A 23,238-nucleotide genomic window follows, 5' to 3' on the forward strand; every position below is an offset into this window, starting at 1 on the left:
TCACTGGACCAGGGATTGAAATCATGCAATGAATATTCATTGATTTCAAGAAGCCTGGAGAATTTGATGTTCCCATGCACCAGTCCCACACTGTTGTGTTTGAAATAGTGTTGCTAAGAGCTGTTCTGTTCTGTCTTGATTTTTTTGTTATTAATTTTTTACAAAATCTAACTTCGGCATTGTCTCTCTAGCACAGAGAGATGAAAAAACCCTCCCTCAAAACCAGATCAAAACCTGAATATTTTCTTTCTTGCCCATTTCATCACCATGGTACTGGAGTCCTGTTGAAAAGAAAATAAATAGCGAAGCCCTCACAGGAAGTCTGCTAAGACATGAATCTTCAGCTGAGATAGGAATGTTTGCCTGTGGTTCAGTGTGACACCAGCAGTAGGGCTGTGTAGGGATTTACAATGTATTTGGATAACATAAGAAACTAAGTTTATCTAAACACTTTCTTATGTTATCACTGTGTTATCCAAACACTTTGTTAGTAAGACTGGGAGATGAGGATGTGTGTTAGCCCACCACTACTTAAATATATTTACACGGTTCCTGTGGCTTTAGTTTTTGGAACTTGGGTATAGATTTAGCAGATGGAGTTGCATGAAGGGTATGGAAACTACTTTTAGCTCATTCCTGTCATAATACTCTCTGAATGCTTTGGCAGAGGTAGTCTGCCACCTGAAGTGTCTTCCTCTCTTTTGACTTCTATTTTGACCTCTATTTATTATCCAACCCTTTTTTTTTTTTTTTTTTTTAATTTGCTGTTGAGAACCACTGTCTTTAAAGAATCCACACTGTGGGATGCTGGCTATTCTTGGCTTGGGAAGAGTTCAGCTGAGGCCAGTGGAGTCTATATTCATATGCTGGTGTGGTTTGACTGAGAAAAAATGTGATGTTTAAAACTGAACAGGAACGAGACCGTAACACCTAAATTAGCAGCCAGACGGTGGACAAAACAACCAACTCCTTGCAATGACTTTACCCACTGACCAGGAGTGCCTGGTCCCTTCTAACCTCTCGGGAGAGCAGAAGGGACAGGAAGGTCACATCGTCTGAGCCTGCCACCACAGCCAACAGACCACCCACTGGGTTATGCTTCACCAGTATATGTCCAAAGAAGGCATGGAGAGGTTGTGCCCAGGGAAATACTCCAGCCACAGACCACAGGAGTGGTTATTTTGATGCATTTATGCACTAGCAATGCTATTAGAATCCCACTTTTATATAGTCCATGGGGTGGTTGCAGGCTGGTTAGCTCACGTAGGAGTACACATCAGCCACTCCAGGTCGGACCACAGCCCCATCCAACCCACTATCATGCATTGGCCAGCCAGGCAGTTGCAACTACTTTGGGAAAAATATAACACTGGGATAATCATGTAGTGATGCCGAATACATTATATATCCTACCTGCATTGATGTGATTCAGGGAGGTCACAGAATCACAGAATGATATGGAGTAGGAAGGAACCTCTGGAAATCATCTAGTCCAACACCCCCCTGAGCCACAAGCTGGAATTTTGTGCTTAATGGCCCTTGCCGGGTTTTTCTTTCAAGAATTTACCTAATATTTTCTGAAATCTTCTAACTTCTGGCAGCTACAGCATCCTCTAACAATGACTTCCAGGGGTCAGGTATGCAAAGATGAAGAAATGTTTATGTCCATTCTTTTTGAGCCTGCCCCATGATCATTTCACTTACTGTTCCCATATCCATCCACTGTGAGAAGACCTCAGCACTGCCAAGTGGTGGGCAGACCTTTGTAAGAGCATAATGATGTTGGTTGGTTTGCTCTCAGCTGCTTTTCTAAAAAGTTTTAAAATCCTCTTTGCTTTTTTGTTCCTACTAAGCACATTTATTGTATTTTCGTAAACCTATCCAAGATCTGTTTCCTCACTGATAACAGTTCTATTAAATCCCATAACGGTGTGGTTTAGGGTGTTTTTTCTCAGGTACGTTTATCAGCACTCAAAAGCTACAGTTTTAATGCCTTCTCAATCAATATTGTAAGAACCTTCAGTGTTTCCAACAAATTTCTATTTTGACTTCCACACTAATTTGGTGTTTTCATTACATTTTGCCACCTCACTACTCAGTCTCTTTATAAAAATCATGTGTGGATAGTGGACAAAACAGGTTCCAGTGCTAATCTCTGTGGGAGTCTACTGGGAACCTCACACCATTGTGAACATGGAATATTTATTACCACTTTTGTTTCCTGTCTTTAAGCAGCTATTAAGCCACAAGTGGCCTTTTCCCCTTTATCCCTGATAGCTGAGCTTCTTTAGGATCTCTTGGTAGAGGATCTTGGAGGCGCCTTTTTCAAATCTGTTGCTATTCATTTTGTGGATTTGACATGGCTGAGCTCCTCTGTGGGAGGACTGATGAGAGAAATCACTTCAGCTGTCTTGCCATGACCCTCATTTTCTCAGCTTTTTGCACGTGTCCTTATTTCTCTAGGTTTGCCGGGGTGGCTGGTGGGACAGTTGCCTCCTTTTTCTCCCTACTGTCCTTTGTGCCCATAAACAAACTACTGTTGTTGTTCTGAGCCTGCATATTATTTCTAATCCTCTGCTTGTATTGGAGCTGCCTTCTGTGGTTTGTCCAGGCCACTAATGCTTTTGTAATCTGGAGATACTTTTTATACCGGTACTAATCACAAAATATTCGGATCTTAAAATGCAAATGGGTAATCCTCTGATGCTGCAATGGGAATACTGTAACAGAGGAAGAGGGTACAATGTGCTATTCAGAAGCCTCTTCTCCTGGTTTGAAGTTTATCAAAGGTGTCTGTAAGCCTGTCTTTCATGCATTAGAGGAAGTCTTGCTTAGCAGTACTCATTTGGGGATGAAGGGATTGAGAGCAGCTCTGCTGAGAAGGACTTGGAAGTACTGGTGGATGAAAAGCTGGACATGAGCTGATGAAGTGCACTCGCAGCCCAGAAACCCAGCTGTATCTTGGGCTGCATCGAAAGAAGTGTGGCCAGCAGGTTGAGGGATGTGATTCTGCCCCTCTACTCTGCTCTGGTGAGACCCCACCTGGAGTGCTGTGTCCCACTCAGGGGTCCTCAGCACAAGAGGGACATGGACCTGTTGGAGCGGGTCTAGAGGAGGGACACAAAAATGAGCACAGGAATGGAACACCTCTTCTATGAGGACAGGCTGAGAGAGTTGGGGTTGTTAAACCTGGAGAAGAGAAGGCTCTGGGGAGATGTTATTTCAGCCTTTCAGTATTTAAATGGGGCCTTTCCCTTAAATGGGAAAGATGGAGACAAACTTTTTAGCAGGGCCTGTGGTGACAGGACAAGAGGTAATGGTTTTAAATTAAAAGCATGAAGTTCCAGACTAGATATAAGGAAGACATTTTTTACAGTGAGGGTGGTAAAAGACTGGCCTGTGTTGCCCAGAGAGGTGGTAGATTCCCCACCCCTGGAAACATTCAATGTCAGGTGGGATTGGGCTCTGAGCAACCTGCTCTAGTTGAAGATGTTCCTCTTATTGCAGGAAAGGTTGAACTAGATGACCTTTAAAGGTCCTTCCAACCTGAACCTGATTCTGTGATTTTTAAAACTCACTATGTGACATTTGACATAGCAGCTGACTTGCCTCCATAACACGTTGCTTTCCAGTTGAACGATCCTGTGTCATAATGCTGTGCAGCTATTAGCCACTTCCATCCCGCTTCCTGGCTATGTTGAAATCTCACAGAAACTATTTTCCTTTTGCCCCAGTCCTATTCCAGGCAGCTCCAGAGAAGCCCCAGATCCTTGGCGTGCTGGCGCAGCCTCAGGAAGATGGTCGAAGTGTTGCTGAGCCAGAGGGAAGCATTTCTGGCTGCTCTGGAGGCCCTGCTGTTTCATACCCTGTATAGATGAGTTTGCAGCCTGTAGTAATGCAAGCTCAGGTCTCAAACAAACTGTGTTGAAACATAAAACATTTTTCCTAAACAGCAGGCAATGAATTTCTGCTTTTAAAAGTCCCGGGCCAAGATATAGGATTCAAAAGGTGTGAAGTAAGTGAAACCCTCATCATAAACACAGCTTTGGGCTCCCCACATACGACTTCTTTCTCTTCCTAAATTTGAGAAAGGAGGAATTGCCTGCTGTTAGCACATGACCTGCTGTGCAGGCATCTGTAAAGGCAGATACAGGTAAGACATAATAGGATGTGTGGATAGGATAGGGGCAGGATATGGGGATAGGACTCCAATATCCAATATAGGATATATTGCATATATAGGATATTGGAGTTTTGGCCACAATCCAGCAAACTGAAGTGTTCTTCTAAAAGGGAATCCAGAGATCAACAAGTTAAAAGTAGATGCTTGACTTTTTTTTCTTCTGTGACTTGAAAGCAAGAGTTTCCGGCTTCTTCTAACTGCATGTCACTAATGTTAATAACAACTGTGCTCCTCCAGTGATTAGGAAGCTGTGTTGTTCTCATAGCACCAATGCTTTCAAATGAAGAGAAGCCATCAAGTTGACATTTAATTTTAGATGCGATATAACAAGATAAGTGCGACTAACAATAAAAGGGAAATGGGTCATGGCAGGAAGATCAAGTGGCTGATTACTGTGTGAGAACTACAGGTTCAATCTGAGCCCGAAGAACTCCCTGCCAAGTACGGTCCTCCACTGTGGACCTATCCCACAGTTAATTCAGAGGGGTGCCTTATAAGACATGAGTAAGTGGTCCTGTTATATGTGGATACAAGTGGGAAAGTTCATCTCAATTTACCCTCAGCTACCCCACTGCTTATAGCGTTGCCTCTTGCCTACATGGGTCATCCTCTAAGGCCAAGGTGGTGCGTAGAAACTCACACTGTTGTTGTGCTCAGCAAATCTGGTCATAAATGGATAGTTCGTTGTACATCTTAGTGTTTCTAGAGTACACCACACTGTTCTCTCCAGATGATTAAGGCACCCCACTCACAGTGAAATGGAAGCAGATTTCAAGTACTGCCTGTGATAGTTTGGTATATATCTGAGTAGCCCTGGGGCAGTTTTATTTTCTGCAAAGAGCTTCCTCTTTCCCTCTCACACCAAATGCAATTTCAGGTAGGAAAGGGGGAAGAGAGACATAAAAATCAATGAACAGAAAATCAAGTGTTGCAGTTCTGCCTGTGAATGCATACGGAGAGCAGTACACATCCTTCAGCTGATTTTGTTAATTCTACTTATAAACGCTGTGCAGGTGTCAGTAGTGCTGTGCTTTGGTAATAAAACTTTAAGTGAAACTTCCTGGTCTTTTGGAAAATTTCAGTACCCATCAAATCACTGTTTGTCATGTTAGATGTCCATCTGTGACATGTAGGTATTACACTATAGATACAAGGGCAGACATTTCTGATTCAGGTTTAAAAATCACTAATTCCAGTTGTGGTTTTATGAGGGAATCTCCATTCCTGCATGGAGCAGTCGCGACATGGGAGTGTGGGGTTGGATTTCCATCTGTTGGGCTGTGCTGCTGTTGTGACAGGCAGAGATTTCAGGTGCGTGCTGGGGCTTCCCCGCAGCCTTTGTAAAATGCAGAGGAAAGCTTTCATCTTGGTTTTATGAGATGCATTAGCATGAAGTTCAGTGTTGCTCTCTTAACTATTCCAGAAACGGTCTGTAAACTGAGACTGAAATATTAATGAGCTCTCTTATATAACAGCTTAGGCTTCTGTCGTGCTTTTCATCTGAAAGGTTGAGGGCCAAAGGGATTTCCTCATTGGAATGACGCATTTTTGAAAACAAGCAGTGAGTGTCAAGGCAGTCACCAAATGAAGAGACGGTAGTTTTAAAAGTATGCAATGAGGACTACTTCTTTCCTCCACCGTGCACAACTTCAAGCACAGGAGCTTTCAAATGAGCGCCGCAAGACCAGCTAACTCTTGTTGTTTCTTGTTTTATTTGACTACTATGTAAGGGCTGGACCGGAGCCAAAGAATTCAGCCTCAGTAGAGGCAGCACCGAGCCTGGAGGAGCCCTCTGGCTCTGAAGTTGTGTTTGGACCCTTGTGTCCGGGAGGAAGGGAAAATGACTTTTTGCAAAAAAAAGGCAGGAAAAAAGGCAAACAGGGGGTCCTCATTCTGCTCTTCATGACCGCTGAGATGTGCTGCTGGGGAAGCTGGGAGGGCAGCTCTGCCCCATCACTTACCCACTGGCAGGGACGTGGGAAGGATGGGCAGCTACAGGAGCACTGGGTCTGGTGCTTTGCTCTGTTACAAGCATCTAACTAGGTTCGTTGAACCTTTAATAGTCTTGTTCCCTAGTCAATACTTTTCTGAGGCTCTTACCTTGGCTTTTGTTTCTTTGGGCTGACTTTTGAAGCATTACATTTCTGTTAAACCGCTTCCTAGTCTTTGGGAATATAGCAAGGAACAATACAGAATCCCATTAGCTGAAAAAGTCAATGCATTTTCCGACAGAAAATTTTAAACAGAGTGCTACGGAATGTTAGTAATTGCTTTTTCCACTAGCAATAGTATTTTATAAGTAGAATTATATCAAAGGACTGTAGATTAATCGAATAAGAATTTCCCCACGTGGTAGTAATGTCTCTTTGGATAAATACTGTGCACATCATTGACACTCGGGAGTCTCTGGGATATTTATTCTTCAAAAGACAGCAGCTCAGTGACTGACAGGCTGACTTGGCAAGCTGGGGTGGGAATGGAAACCATCCCTTTCCTGCTGCTCAGGCTCCCTCCGACTGCACCTGTGCGGCTCTTCTGCCTCTCCACTTTGCACAGCAAGGGAGAGAGGAGACTGGTCATTCCCACTCCCTGGCTGCCAGCGACCAGCCTGTTTGGGAGCATAGATGGTAGTGGTGCCACCTCTTTCGTCTTGAGTTTGAAGTCCCTGCTGGGAGTCTCAGAGAAGTCAGTACAGCCACACAAAAAACAGCAAGTACAGGACTTGTGGGTGCTGTGTATGGTGAAAAGGGTAATGGAAGCTTTCAGTCTAGAGCATTCATTTTGAACTTCTAGTACCTGGAATTATATTTCTCCATTTTGCAGCACTGCAAAAGTCCCACATCAATGAAGAATAAAATTCATAAGGTGTAATGAGAAGAGATTGCATTGCAGTAAAACTCTACCCTAAGGGGTTTGCACAGAGTGAAATTTTAATGAATAATTGTGAATGAGGTAACTTTCTCCCTCCACGTTTAGGTGGCCACCTCTGCCCTTGCAAGCTAGCCTGACCCTGTCCTGTGTGAGCAGGCAGGTCACAGGCAATGCCACCCCACGGCCCTGCCCTGATGGGCAGCATCGTCCAGGCTGGGGGTTAGAGGAGAGCTCCATCGTATGAAGGCGCATTGTGACATGTTGTTGGCCTCAAGACTGGAGAACAGGACACAGGTAGATGTTCAAGTGGAGTCTAGGGAGGTCAAGATCCCCCGTAGGTTGGGATTGAGGTTAAGCCCCTTCTGCCCGGGACTGGCAGCCTCTCCAGCATCCCCCTGCCTGAGACTGGCCTCATGGGAAGGGGCATGGATTTGGGAGGTGGCAACCCAAGCTGTGTAGGATCCATGCTGGCCAGCCACCCTGCTGCCTTCCTTCTGCCGTTCCCTGCCCTGCTGCCCGCACATGGGTTTTGGCAGGGTCCCCTTCAGTTGGGTGGGTGGAAGAGCCTTGTGAGTTGTCGTGATTTCCAGTTTTGTGACATTGATCTCCAGGGCTGTGAAATTGTTTCCCATGGGCCAGCGGGGCTTGTATCAGAAACCGTCTTGATCACAAAACTCCCTGGCAAGAGCTTTGCTCCCTTAGAAATCAGCTCACGCCAGGGGTGTATTAAACCAAAAGATCGGTATTTTAAAATGTGGTGGAAAATTATTTGTGGCAGGCATACTAGGAGGGCATTTTCAGTATATTTTTAGTCCAATTTGCAGCCCACTGATAAAAATGGCAATGGTCTGCTTCCATTTGATTAACTGAAGAAATGCCATGTTTTGCAAACTCAGTGGTTGATATGTAAGTCTGAATGAAAACAGATCCCCCTCTGTCTGTTAAAAAAACCCAGAACGTGTTACGGTGAGGAGCCTGAAGAATAGAATCTCTCCATCCCCTTCCCTTCTCCCAGGTTGTGACCAGTTCTGGGTAACACTAGTATTAGGGAATTTTGGGTCTTGTTTACTGCTGAGTGCCTGCTGCTAGGCAGTGTTGATTTATTTTTTTTATCCCAAGGGCTTCATTTGTTCCAGTGCTCGTTGTACCGTGCGGTTTGGAGGATTCAGACAGCCCTTCCGTAAGTGGACTTTTTCTTGGCAAACAGGGGTATGATTTTTAGAAAATTAGCAAGGGCATCTTCTGCCGAGATGAGTCGACAGCTGGGCGGTGTGGAGCGGAGGAGGAAAAGGTTTTCCGCCCTGGGCGCTCTAAAACAGTCATTCCCGACTGTCTTCCAACTTTTTCTTCTTTGCTTTCGGAAGCAGCCCGGTGCAGCCCCCTCCGTGCTGGGTAAGGTCCATCGAGCCGGGGGGCTGCCGGGACTGGGGCAGGCTGGTTGTCCTTCTCTGGGGCTGGGGCAGGCTGGTTGTCCTTCTCTGGGGCTGGGGCAGGCTGGCTGTCCCGCTCCGGCAGGCTCCACTTCCACAGCCTGGACTCGGAGCGATTGGCCCGTGCGGATCATGTGGGAGAAGCAGGAATCCTGAGTTGTAGCTTTTGGCACTCCTTTTTCTTTTAAAGCGCTTGCTCTTTTCAGCTCCCTAGGGCTTGTTTCCTCCCTCCTTTCATTACCCTGATTATAATCTGGAGTAGCCACAGCGGAGACTGACGGAGTGATTTTAAAGGAGCAGAGATGTTAAAGCAGGTGCCCAGGACTTCTGGCACCGGCTGTTACTACCTGAACTCGGTGTCACCTGAGGGCCAGGAGATGTACTTGCGATTTGATCAAACCGCCCGGCGCCCTCCCTACAGGATGAGCAGGATTCTCGCACGTCACCAGCTGCTGACAAAAATTCAGCAAGGTGAGTTACTGGCAGAAGCTCTCCTTAGCCTGGCGTTGGCACAGGGTCTGCAGGTCCCCTCTTTCATAGGGGGGCAGGTTTCAATGCCTCGTATTTCAGGCTCTTTTCCTGTCTCTATTCTGAACTAATCTGGCTAGTCAGAGTTCGAACTAGTCATTCATACCTTTCTGTTTCTACATATGCACACATACACAGAGAGCCCAGAGATAAACGCTAGTGCCTGCTTAGCTATTTAACTAAATTAACTTTTAATCATAAACTATGCAGTAGCTTAGGTGCTGAAGTTCGTCTTTTCCGACTGGCAGAGCAGTTGTTACTGGCAGCAGTACATCTGCTCCCATTGCCACAGGTAAAACCTGCCTGTGGTAAAGTACAGAGAGAGAAAACAGATGATCATCCAGCTAAAAACAAAGCAGAAGTCCAGGGTGGCTGGAAGAAGGCAGCTGGGATAACATCCTTTGGAAACAAGAGTGTGTAACTGTCAGAGGGTTAGAAAGCTTGTCACATGTCCTTAAAAATAATTGCTGACTTGGCTTTCTGCAGCTGCTTATGCAGTTATCTAGGCAGACGTTACAGATATATTGGTTTTCCTTTTCTGAAAATATATCCACAGCACTAAAGCTAAATGCAGATTGGCCTCAGAACAAATCATTTGGCCTGTGCATGCAATTTAAAATCATATTCAGAATCGGTAACACAAAGATAAAAAAATAAAAGCCAACTGTATGGATTTTTCCAGATTAAAAAGCAAATCGATACATAGTTTTGTATTGATCACAGTTTTGCATAGCATCCTGTCTCCAAGAATACCCGTTTCCAAAGTGGACATGGTCCTACATGCAGAAAAAGAGTATGTCATGTATTTGTCATGAAAGAAAAATAAAATTCTGAAGATAACAGTCACTTTCTTGACAGCTTGCAAAAAGATGTTTGATTCCGCTAACTTCGGGAAGGCATAGAGTTAACATTGTTTGCTGTCATATCTGGCAAGTATCACAGAAATTGGTGTGAGCTTCTGACCAGCAGCAATTAAATGGAGTGGTTATTTCTGTGTGCTGCTTTCCAGTAAGATTCTTTATATCCATGGCTGTCAAACTCTGGCAGAAGTACAGGGATATAGCGATGAAACTTTTATTGCATTTATAAAGAAAACAATACATAATTCTTTGGCCAGCTTTTAAAAAAAGATGAGAAAGATAGTTTCTGTGGCAAACGCAGTTGTTTGCAAGGCGGTCTTGGGAACTGGTTGTGTTTGAAGGATACTGGTCTTCACCGCAGCTCTAATTTCAGGAAGGATATTATGTCATTCTGTGTACCCAGTGTACAGCCTGGGTTGAATGGAAAGAAAGGGTAATTGATTTCTCTCCAGGTTTATTTGAAAATGTTTTGGGTGCAGTGCTAGTACCAGCTGAATTTTCAAGCAGCAGCTGGGCTTGGGATGGATCAACACAACTCCTCTATCTGTCCTAGTGCTGTGTAATGTTCCCTCTTGTAACCTGTAACCCAAAGCCACCCAGTGGTGCTGAGGCTTTTGAGAGGCTGCGTGGTGGCACAGGGAGGAGTTTCCAAGAGGTAACTTTACTGCAGCTCCTTGCATGGAGGGTCACTCTGTGGTAGATGATCTCTGCTGCCCTGCCACGATTTTCCAACCTGTGCCACACTGAGCTGTGGGAAATGATGTTTGTATGGCACTTTGATGATGTGATATATGTTACAGTTCAGTATATGAAATATTTGTGTGTTTTGGATCACTCGGAATACATTGTGGATTCCTTCACTTCTTTTATTGATGGAAAAACGGGGGACAGAGTCTGTTCTTTGTTGTGTCAGTTCATTCACATGAAATTGTGTGTGCAAATAGATGCTGGTGTCTGAGTCCATATGTAGGAATGTACCCATCTCACAGAAAATCATATGCAAGGTGCACATCTGTTCTGCAGTGCCCCGACTACTGAACAGTAATTTTGTTTAAAATAGCTGTGTTAGTAATACCAAAAACACCAAGTCTATCTAGCATAACTCAGTCTGAAGGCTCCAATTTACCCTCAGTGGATGAAACCCTGACAGAACTTTTAAGGAGGGTTTGCTGGGTGAGCGTGTCTCCCTCTGTGCCTGCCTTGTTCAGAGTGTAAATGGTGTGAGGGTACTACACTGGGTCAATCCAGTCCCAGAGAGTACTGGAAGAGCAGTATAGTATGGATGGAGGAATCAGCCTGTCCCTTTAGAGGTGAATGAATTTTACCCCATTGCTACTGATGGAGTGCCACAAAGCAGTTTATCAAGAGTGTATTGGCAAGTAAATCAGGAGATGCAAGGTGAAACCAAAAACTTGCTTTCAGTCACCAAAATGACTAAAACATGTAAATCATTATGCAGTCTCCTTGAATTCATATGTCCTTGAATCATACGTTTTAAGGACATCAAGACAATGCATTTGAATGCTGCTACCCAATTGTTGTGTTAGCTCCTCCCCATCTAATCACTGTTTGAATTATAGTGTATGTTTAGAAAAACATCCAGCCTGCATTTTAATATCGCTGGAATGGTGAATCCAGGCTGGTTAATTGCTTTGCTGAAAACAGATCTGCCACATGTTTAAGGGCTAAGTTGCCTTGGGGCTTGTTTGAATACCTGCTCTCTACTTCTTGTGCAGGTATTTTTCAGTTGCTGCTTTTCCACCTGGAGGCACCCACAGTAGGAAACACTGAAGTTTTTACATCAAGGATATTTTTCCTTAGTGAAAGGAATGATTTTCAAAATCACAATGTAGGCAATGTACAATGTATGGAGCACTCAAAGCTTTCATTCCAGGAGAGGAACCGGATTCACTAATGCAGTGTAATACAAAGCACTGCATGTACTTCTATCTTTTCAGTCATTAGCTGCATGAACTATTCCAAACGATGCTAAATACTCTTTCATATGGTGCAATACAACTTTTCTTCCTCTTTGAAAAACACATTTGCTGAAGAATCTTTCCTTTGTATTTTCCTTTGGTGTTAGTTAAAAATAAACTAAATGAGTCATTAGAGGAATTATGCTATTTAATCATTTCTAAAAAGAAAACCACCACAAGGGAAATGAAAGGAACTAGACTGTTACTTTAATCAGATCATACTTTGAAAGTCCTAAATATTTGGTTTATGTACACCACCGACTCCTTGAGGCAGAATTATGTGGTGGCCTGTGAATGTGAGTAGTAATTATCTGTCTGATATTAAATAGGTATTTTCAAAATGTGATCTTTTGATGATTCCCTTTCCCCCATAAGCCCGTTAGTTTCCATGCTGAAGGGGACACATGCCTCAGCATAAAGGAACAGGGTGTAGCATGCTTGGTCTGAGGTATTTATTCAAACTGTGTATGCAGTAACTGTATGAGAATTCATAAATGATTACTCATGTTCTCTTTAAATAAATAAGGTGGTGACTTTCAAGAATTTATATTACATGAGTCACAAAGTTGTTATTTCTTTCAGAGTACGTGGATAAATTATGTGGAGAACAGAAAATATAAAAAGTAGCTGTAGGTAAAAAGAAATTAAGAATTAAAGCCATAATCTGAAAATGTTAAGTTGAAATCATTGACTGGACAGTACAGGTAGACCACAAGTCAAGGTGAACGAAGCCACATCTGCCCCTGCACAGCCTGGCATCGCCAGTAAAGAAATGTCCCCATTCATCTAGAGTAGAATTTGATTCTTAAGACTGCACTTTCAGTAAGAAAATAATATGAAGAAATAAATGAAAATAAGACAAATTCCTATTCTCAGTGAGTAAATTCCTGCCCAGAGTGAGTAATGCTCTGTGATTTGTCTCACTTCATGCCCACAGGCAAGAGAAGTCGAAGAGAATCGTTCGATGGACCGATGTTAAAGCATACTATAACTTTTCAAGGCAAACTCTCTGTTCAACACTCAGCAGATATTTTATACTCTTATATGTTGCAAGTTCATTTTTGATCTTTTTTGAGTACCGTTACCTCTGTGTTGCCTGCGTTTGTCTGGTTTGAGCAAGAGTTAGAGATAAAAACAAATGCTTTTTTCTGTCTACAGCTTTCCCTTTGGAGCTAGTTCAACATGTTTAAGTCTTCTCTTTTCTAAGCATGAGTGCAGTTTGTGGAAAGTGTTACAGAGTGATGTGAGTGACTTGGCAAAAATCGTGCCTTTTACGTGACTTTAAATTTCAACTGTTAATGTAAAACAAACCAAGTGTCAGCAATAGACGGCTGTGATATACTCCCATACTCAAAAGGAGAACTTGGAAGTTATCTAAGTGAAAATGTTGCAGTCATAGTCTGCATTAAAAAAGCCTGGATCACATTCTGGATGTACACACGGGTACACAGTACTTGTCCACCCCTGGAGATGGGAAACAGGATACACTTTTGTAATTAAAGACTGTGGTTTTGTTCAGAAATAGAAAGAGACCAAAATATGGCTGTTCGGGCTACATAAACCATAGCATTTCCCACATTCTGGATGCCAGCCACTTTACCTACACATCTTTAAACCTCATTATCCGAACCCAGGATAGCAAAAGATTAACCAATAAGATTCAGCCTTGGCGGTAATGGTGCAAACACCTCCGCTTAGGTCATCTCTGACCAGTGCCAGTGACCTACTGCCTCTTGAGCTTGTGGGTTGGCTCCTGGCAGTTCCCATTTAACCCCCAGTACCTCTGCTTGCAGTGGCCCCGTGCCTGCTCTCCAGCCCAGGGACACAGGAGAGGTCGGGTCTGGGTCTGGGGTAGCCCAGAGCATCAAGAGAAACATCCTCAGCTGCAGAGCTGCCTTGCAGACCTCGGCTGGGGCATGGTCTGTCACCCTCTCCTCTGTCAAACACGCATGGGGCAGGAGTGTGCTCATAGCAGAGGGATCTTTGAGTCCATTACACAATATCAAGTCTTGATCGTCTGTGAAAACTGTGTTTCTTACAGTATCTGAAGGTTCATTGCAAAATGAGACCCTACCTCACATGAAGCTTCTTCACCATCATATTTCCTTCCTTACACACTCTTTCCTCAAGTCCTTAGCCTGAAACTTGGAGAAACTAGAGTTCTTCAATTGAATTGTAGGATTTCTTTAAAAGCATTTTTTTCTAAACTTGTACTCTGAAATAATTGAAGTATTTATGTGACAAATTCAGACAAAAAATGTGAACAATGTAACATCCTGAGGGGTATTTATAAACTCAAAGTGCCCTGAGGTGTGTTTATAAAAAATAAAATAAATTAAAAAAAAATAGCAGTGTGAAAGATTGCAGTCCAGCTAATTAAAGTTTAACAAAGTTGTACTTCATAGACAATGGGATATTTGAAAGGGAGAAACTTTCACTGCAGCCACTACCTGGCAAAGAGGTTCAAAGGCTGAAATTATCAAGGAATATCTATATGACATTTATCAAGGAATGGCCTGTGTGGTACTGCAGATCAGACTCCGTGATGATACTGGTTCCCTCTGACCTTATAGCTTCACAGCCATGTAGTGTTGGTGACATTTCTGCTGACACACACAGGCTGGACACTAAGAAGGGAATCTTGGCTGTTGTTTTAAGTTAGGGGACTTTTGCTCTTGATTTCACTGAAAGCAGGATTTCAGCCAAGGTGAAATCTTAACTTGGGACATTTTTGTTTTGAAATTTTTGTGGTGAAATGAACAGCTGCACTTGTGCCATATATCTTCTGTATTGATCACTGAAGAGACTTAATTTTCACATTAACTTTATTGTATAATTAGAGCCAGTAATGTTAAAAGACATTTGGTCCAATAAATGCAGGATGTATGCTATATAAACAAATCATTCATGTGATAGTAATTATATTTTTTTTAGTTTAAATTTAGAAGAAATAGTGATAAGTCACTGGGGTATATAACATGTTACTTAACAGAAGTAAAATAGAAATTACTCACAAAAATAGATTAATTAAAAGAATCTGTACATGGCACTTTTGTTATTGGGAGACTCTTATGTCTGTATTTATACATAAATCCCTGAAAATGAAGTGCTGTATTTGTGCCCTGAGCACCATAACTGTTAATTAAAAAAATCTGCAGATTTACGTTCCAGCCAGATACTGTTTTCATCTCTAGGCAATAGATCCTTATGGACTTTTTTTTCTCCATTTTGGTTCAAATGCAAACACTATGAAGTCATTGATAGCATTTTAGCCATAGTCATTTTTTTTTGTTACTTGTATCATACAATATTCTCAGACTTTTAGTTGTACTTAAACAATTATATGAAATGTTTCTTATAGGGCATCAGATATATTTCGACTACTGCCTAAGCCGCTAATGGAAGGTACTGAGAAAACAGGTCCCTTGTAGTTAGGTTATTAGGTTATTAAACAGTTGTCTGTAGTTGAGGTTGTTAAATCTTGCAATAGCCACTTTTGAGCATAAAATGCTGAATTACGTGGCCTGTGGGCTTGATACAGTATATGCTAGTTGTGTAATTTCTTATTTATACTTATTTTATAGGTATTTGAATGTGGGCAAGTCAGTACATCCTCATCTTCATGCCTCGTAAAATTCTCCTGTGTGTGCTTTTGCTTAAAAACCTGTTGAGTTTCCCCTCAGGTTCAGTTCAACAGGTCAGCTGAGCTTACTAGAGCAAATCATGACAACACTAATTGCACACCATAACACAGTGGGGGAGAGGAGGGCTTGAGCACCTTGAGCTGGACTATTTAGAAGCTATTTAAGAGCAGACAGCATGATTCAGAGAACTTGGGAGCATTATGGCTTAGCTGAAAAGAATGTGTGTGACTCAGTCTGAAAACACGTTGTGGCTTTTCATCTGTCATCTGTTATAGGTCTGAGAAGGTTAATTCTACTGGGAGAAGAAATTCACTCCATAACACTTCAGACTATGTGGGGTTTTCACTAACACACACCCACAGATGACCAAAAGTTTCTGTCCTTGCGACAAGTCAGGTGAACTCGGAGAAATAACTTAAAATATGGGCTGCGCAGTACATCTTAAGTAAATACCATCTGCCAAGCATGGAAGCTGCCGTGCTGGAACATACCAGACACTTTGCTTTCCACTCAAAGTCCTTTGCCAAAGAAGGACTCTGCTCTGCAACTTACTCAGACGAATCTTCCTCTGTACTAGAGGAGCAAAATAATAAATCCTAATAATGTCAACTGGTATTGTTTTAATGAGCTAGATATTACAGGCCTTTGGCAATAGTTGTGCTCTCGTTTAATAGGATTGTGGTTGGAGGAAGGTCTGTTTGTGTGAGCAAAATTTTCAGGATTTGAAAGCAAAATCTGTCTATATGTTTATTGTTGTCTCTCGTTTAGTTCTGTGGCCTAAAGGCTGTCTGACTTTGTTCCCTCTTAATGTGTCACTAGTATCTTTCATGGTTTGTTTACTTTATCGATTGTGCCGTGTTTATTTCTAATTCTCCATCACTGGCGTGGTTTAGGACTATGGAAAAAAGCAGTAAGTTCAAAGTGGAATCTCTACATTTAATTCTAGCTCTTATCCTCTTTAGTCACAAACATGTACCCGCCAGCATCCCCCCAACCCCCAAAACCTGACATCTTTCTGGGAGATTTCTCAGCTTCCTTCTTGAAACTACATTTGCAGGAAAATATGACGCCCTCTCATTAAGGAAAGGCATTTCCTTGTAGGCTGCAGTACAGTTCTTACTGCCGAATGTGTCCAGAAGCCAGGATGATAGAACAGCTTTTACTCTTCTCCAGCACTTCTCTGTGAAGGAGCTGCTGCCTCTGCAACTCCCGCCCCCCCCGGCATGTCCTGAACCCGGTGTTTTTTTCTTTAGCTCTCTAACAAGTCTTCCCCCTTCCTTACTACATACATCCTTTGCGTGCAAAATGTCCCTTTAAGTCAGAGTGGGCATGTCTGAACTGCTGATCAGAGGAATGGGAGATGCAAAATTAAATGTTTCTTATTGAGAACTGCCTTTCTATTCCTTCAGAAATGCAGAAGTCAATTCTGCTAAAAAGCCACATACTTATGTCTTTTTTCATCATTTCATACTATGCAGCAGACAGTTCACATTAGCTAACTGCAACCCTGTTCTTTTGAAATCAATATCCCAAAATTGTGTAAAATCAGAACCTGCAAAGATTACTCAAAGTAATTAGATCATATTGCTCATCCCAATAACTGCAGCATCATCAAGCATCCTTCCAAAGGACCTGAGATTTGAAAAGGGACCAAAGATGTAGGATGACTCTATATTTGAGAAGGGGGTGTCTGTCACAGCACTGGGATCACATGAGCACGGGGCTCGTGTGAAAGGCACAGTCCTTTTGCATCCTTTTGGCTTCAGGAAAAGGCAGAACCATTAGTATTTCCTAGTCTCCAACTGGTATGGGAGTGGGAGTCTGGACAGGACAGGACACTCAGAGCTGCACAATGTGGCTTTTTCATAATATATTTGGCAAACTCAAATGTTCTGTGGGATGAATCTAAGTTCTGTGTTCTTTAATTGCATCTGATGGCGGCAGCTGAATATTTAATCATTTTGTAACTTCAAAGATAATGGCTTTCTCTTCCTTCAAACATTTATCTGAAGGGGATAATGTAAAATCCAAAAGCTTGGCACAGACAGTGAGGCAGTAAGTCCTTGGCTTTTAATTTTTTTCTTTTTACTTTTACAGCTACATTTATATATATTTCTGAGGACTTTTTAAAACTGCCATTCCGTCAGCTTCACTTCGTTAAAAGTGTGGTGATCTGCCTAGGTCTTATGCAGAGTTAAAAGGAGTTTCATTTCTTCTAAATTCAGAATGTGTCGGACTATATCTGGTTTAAAAGTCCCTTCCAAATCATTCAGAATACTTTGTCCAAAACCACTTTATCACTCGGATGGCTGATTCTGCATTAAAATCAGACACCCCTGCCAAAACCCAAACCGCTGCAGCAAAAGCTACCTTTCATACCACTGCCTGAGTGATGTAGCCTGGATCCAATAATGCCGGTGCTGATTCATGGCTGGGATTATTATATCTTCATCCAGCGCTTCACGCCCAAAGCCAGAGCTGCCTTCATCCCGCCGATGGCCGTTCGGACATCACGTGAGTGGTGCTACCCAAGGGGATGCTGTGGCTGGGGTTCATCTCTGAGCTACTTCAGGCCATCCCTCCCCAGCAGCTCCCAGCCCCGATGTCCTCGCCAATGGGCTGCGGGTGCCATCGGGAGGCGATGGGGTGCCCTTGCACGGGCACAGGGGGCACGAGGCTTTGTCTGTTCAGACCAAGAACGATCTATTCACCAGCAGCTTCTGAAGGAAGGAAAAGATTTCCGGTGACATTTTACTTCTCTTTTATGTGCAGCTATTTTTAGAGGGTGCTGCTGCCAGTTATGTCAAATGCTTTGTGTCTTTTGAGTTTTCGCCGAACTGCATAATAATAACTGCATTTCAGCTCCCGGGCGCATAATGGCAGTGTTATTTCCTGAAAGTCTTACTATTTCAAGTGGCCTCTCATCTTAAGATCAATTCATTAATTTTGGCCTCTGAAGTTTAAGAGGAAACAATTGCAGTTGCTAAAAAAAAATTAAATTAATTTTTTTTCAGCAATACTTATTTTCTCTAATACCGGGTTCTGAAAGTCTATTTTCAGACTGACAAAGCAGATGATCCATATTTCAAGGCTGTAATCTGGCTTCTGACATCCACAGCTGAGTTGTGAAGCTGGGTGAGAGAAATGGACTATCATTGAGCAAAATTTATTACCTTTTCTGTTATTTGGATTATCTTTTTAGTCTGAGAGTGCAAACCACTTTGTACTTCATGTGCTGACGGAAAGCCAGTAGCAATGAGAACTGCGAGGAGGGATCACTTCTGTTCCTGTTAGCCCTGTCGTACATAGCTGCCTCTCACAGTCACTAGCCCAAGGGCTACTCCTGACACACAGCGGGTGGCCTAGAGCCCAGTGCATGTCCCACAACCCACCCATGAAGTACTGCTGTGGCTCTGTCACTGCTCGTGGCCAAGCTTGCCAGGGGATGGAGCTCAGGTGCATGGACATGAGGCATCAGGTGGACACATATGAGAGCAGAGTAAGATCATGTTGGCTGGTTGGACTATGGTGTAGAAGCTGAGCAGCCAGAGTTTGCTTGGTTTTGTCTATCCATGTGTCTGTCTGTCTGTCTATCTATCTATCTACCTATCCATCTTTGTGTAGGTATTTTTATAGATATTCTATATAATCTTATAAGCCTGAAAATTAGATATCTGAGGGCACTAGGCAGATCAAGTACAAAGATTTAAACAGTTCACTGTTGCTGGGAGTTCCAATGACCCAGAATTTTCTCATCTGCCCAGAGTGCAGGGAGCGCTGCTCAGTCCCAGACCCAGCAATCCACCCTCATCTTCCTGTAGAGTATCCTGTCAGCTCTTAGAGATGTGAAACAAATACAGTTCTGTAGTGATGTAACTGATTTATATAGAAATTAAGATTTCAAAAAGTATAGAAATCAAAAGTTTTGCTCCACACAACTATCATTTCACCATCCTACTTTGCTTTATTCTGACAGTACTTCTGTCTGCACTTTTCTGTCACTGGGGGAGCTGCTCTCCAGAAAGCTTTGTTCATTAGCTCTCTGATAGCCTCCAATTAGAATCAGAGAATCACTGAATCATAGAATGGTTTAGGTTGGAAGGGACCTTAAAGATCATGAGTTCCATGGGCAGGGACACCTCCCACTAGACCAGGTTGCTCAAATTAGGACCACAGGCCAGGATTGCTCAAGGCATCCTCGTCTGGACTGTTTCTACAAACGAGAGCCTGCAAAACATGCAATATGGAAAAAGAGTGTATATTACTTTATCGTAGCCCTGAGTGGGGAATGTTTATTGTTTCCTTGACAATAACGGTATTTTGAACTCGTCGTGCCCTGACATCAGAGGTTTTAATTCTAACCAGTTATTTTTCATAACTAAGTGCATTCAGGTTATTCAAGAAACCACTCGCCTACTTGACTTTAACAAAGTAATTGTGTGTTCATCAGAAATGGCTCAGACCTTTGAAGTTGCATTGTTCTAGAAATTTGTGTTTTGGACCACTTCTGTAGAAGACTTTGGTTAAGAAAAATGCTGCTTTGCTGTTGGACTTTTGTTGGGCATGTGGCCCACAGTTACTGTACTGCAGGAAGACTGTCTTCATCAGCCACCATGTATGAAGTTGTGTGAGAACTAGAGGAAGACTGTAGTCTAAAAATACTGGAAACACCCCGTATTAAGTTACTGTACAGTTACTGTACTGCAGGAAGACTGTCTTCATCAGCCACCATGTATGAAGTTGTGTGAGAACTAGAGGAAGACTGTAGTCTAAAAATACTGGAAACACCCCGTATTAAGGCTTTAATGAAGACCAATATAAAACTACTGGCATACAGAACCATTTACTCTCCACACTGGCAGGACTTTTTATAGCTCCGTGGTGCTTTCTGACAGATTCTGAGAGCAGAAAATTTTCAAAACGTGGTTTTCCCAATAAAGAGAGACTATAGCTTTTAAAATACAAACTGAATACAGATTATAGAGAATTTTAGGGATAAGAATGCAAGTAGTTGAGTGCATATGTTTTCTTGTTCAGCAAAATATTGCTGTTATTACTCATCCTCCTGAGCACCTGAAGCTGGCAGTTAATAATTTTCTGGTCTAAAATATTGCCATATAGTTTGTTTTGTAGAAAACATGAAAACCCGAAGTCATAGAATAAATGTCTTGAGTGAATGTTCAGCAGAGATGGCCACAATCCATTTAAAATGCATCAAATATACACCACCCATATTTAAAAAGTATTCCTTATTGACTATGTAGCACCTGGAAAACTATAGCAAGTTTTAATTATCTTCAGAAAACAAAAAGCTCTTGCCAACACATGCTGGTTATTATCAGCAGCTGCTGTATGCTGACATACTCTTTCAGCTCATATGAGGCTCAGCTGTCTTAAACAATCATTGTAAAATGTAAAATAGATTTATAGTGATGATCATTTCTTGTTAGATACTTAACTACTGATGTCATTCATACTGAATTTGGGTTCACGACTTTGTTTAAGATGTAATAAAATTACATAAAACCACGATTAATGTTTCATGTATGAGGTGCACATAGCATGGAATAGGAATTTAAAATATTCAACTGTGGTGCTTTTTTAACAATTAATTAAAAAGAATCAAATTCCCTGTTATGGTTTTAGCACTTGCGTAAAATTTGACTTTCTGCCTTCAAGTAACAATTACTACAACTTTACCAAAATGAAATAGATACAAATTAATTTGATGATTTAAAGAGAAATCTTCAACTTTACATGCCATTCTTCTGTTTATGGCAGTGACTGTTGTCAAATCAGATGCTGCAGTTTTGTTTATTGCGTAATTTAGTAGTTTGGGTTTTTTAATGAAAACAATGTACTCTGTAGAATCTGAGACACCAAGAAATATATGCAACATTTATGCTTCAGTGTCCTGTAGAAAAACACATAGGTATGGTAGATTCTTTTTCAATATATCTACAGCCTTCATCTTCTCCAAGCTGGAAAGTTTGTGATTAACTTCATTTTCCATTACCTTATTTCTCTATTATGTCTTTTAATTTTACAAAGACAGAGTAAGTGCAAAAGATACCAAGCAATCTGAATCTTAACCTGGAGGGAAGTTTTACATTCAGCAAACTGGACTCTTGACATTTTAAATTCTTCTTCAACGTGGATTAAAAATATCCATGACGCTCCACATAGCTGTATTTACTGAAAAGATTATTTACTTTTGGACTTGAGTTTTGATCCAATGTGTTCTTTAATCAAATTACAGTGTACTGAAATACAGTTCAGACTCTAGTTTTAAGTAGGACTCAGGTGACATTCACTCCTACAAAAAAGGCAGTGCACATAGAATCATCATAGAATCATAGAGTGGTTTGGCTTGGAAGGGACCTTAAAGATCATCTATTTCCAACCCCCCCGCCATGGGCAGGGACACCTCCCACTAGACCAGGTTGGTTGCATACTGTCTTCACACCAGCTATCTAAGGGACATTTTTCTTTCCTGTCTCAGAGACGCAGAGTTCAGATCCCTGAGGAGATCCCAGCAAAGAAAAACACTGTGCTGAAACAAAATAGCTCTAGTTTGCAGGCAAGTAATCTGTGCAGGAGCATCACAGGAGCATCACAAAGTTCAAGAAATACACCTGACACCAGGCTGTAGTCTGGTGTTCAGAAACCATGACTGCTGGTTTGATAACAGTATACTTCACTGAAGCTTATTAGAACCTCCAAAACTTCAATGAACAAGAACCTCCCAGGCATCAAGACCAAAGACTTTACAGAATCACAGAACACTTTGGGTTGGAAGAGACGTTGAGAGTTCATCTAGTCCAACCAGCAGGGACAGCTAAATCAGGTTGCTGTGGACTTTGTCAAGTAGCTCCAAGGACTGATATACCACAACTTCCACAATTTCTGTGGGCAACTTGAGCCAGCATTTGACCACTCTCATAGTGAATTTTCTTTTCTCTTATATCTAATTGGATTTACCGTGCTGCAACTTGTTTCCATTGCCTTTCATCCTACAGCTGTGTACCTCTAAAAAGAGTCTGGCCTCACTTTCCGGTTAAGTAGCTGAAGCCAGCAATAAGCTGTCCTAGCTTTAGCCTTTCTTAAGGTTGAACAAACCCAGTTCTGCCCATCTTTCCTCCTATGTCAAGTGCTTCAGCCCTTTGACCATCTTGATGACCCTCTGCAGGGCTTCCTCTGGTACACCCATGACTTTTTTGCAATGGGGAACCGCAAACTGAACAGAGTAGTCTCATAAATGTGGATTAGAGAGGAACAATCACTTACTTTGGTTGGCTACATCCTTCCTAACACCTTAGCCCAGTATGAGGGTGGCCTCCTTGGCCAAAAAGGCACAACGCCTACTTCTATTCAACTTTTTCCAACAGGACTCCGGAGTTCTTTTCTGCAAGGACTGTCCCCCTGCAGGTAGCCCCAGCCTGCCTTGTTCTAGAGGGTTATTCCATCCCAGCTGCAGGACTTTACCTATGTTGAATGGTACGAGATTTTTGTCAGCCAATTTCTTCAGCCTGTCAAGATCACTTTGAAGACCAACCCTCCAGCATATCAAGCATTTCTCCATAGTTTGGTATCATCCACAAACTTGCTAAGAGCACACTTTATTCCATCATCCAGGGTGTTAATAAAGACATTAAACAGTATCAGTCCAGTATGAATCCCTGAAGGATGCTACAAGTAACCAACCATCAGTTGGACTTTCTACAGTTGATCACAAACCATGAG

General features: G+C 42.2%; 1 protein-coding gene across 3 annotated transcripts in view; it reads left to right on the forward strand.

Moving 5' to 3' along the window:
* The window catches only part of STARD13 (StAR related lipid transfer domain containing 13), a 314,786-nt gene that overhangs the window by 184,172 nt on the left and 107,376 nt on the right, over positions 1-23,238 (forward strand). Inside the window, exon 1 of one of the 3 annotated variants that reach the window (XM_014966001.1) lies at positions 8,710-8,955. The exons of the other annotated variants lie outside the window; for them this stretch is intronic. Within the exon in view, the coding sequence (XP_014821487.1) occupies positions 8,787-8,955 (169 nt within the window). The 5' untranslated portion in view covers positions 8,710-8,786. Of the gene's footprint in view, positions 1-8,709; positions 8,956-23,238 lie in introns of those variants that run through there. 3 annotated transcript variants of the gene reach the window in all.

Source organism: Calidris pugnax, unplaced genomic scaffold (genome assembly GCF_001431845.1).
Source record: "Calidris pugnax isolate Ruff unplaced genomic scaffold, ASM143184v1 scaffold20, whole genome shotgun sequence".
Lineage (NCBI taxonomy): Eukaryota > Metazoa > Chordata > Aves > Charadriiformes > Scolopacidae > Calidris > Calidris pugnax.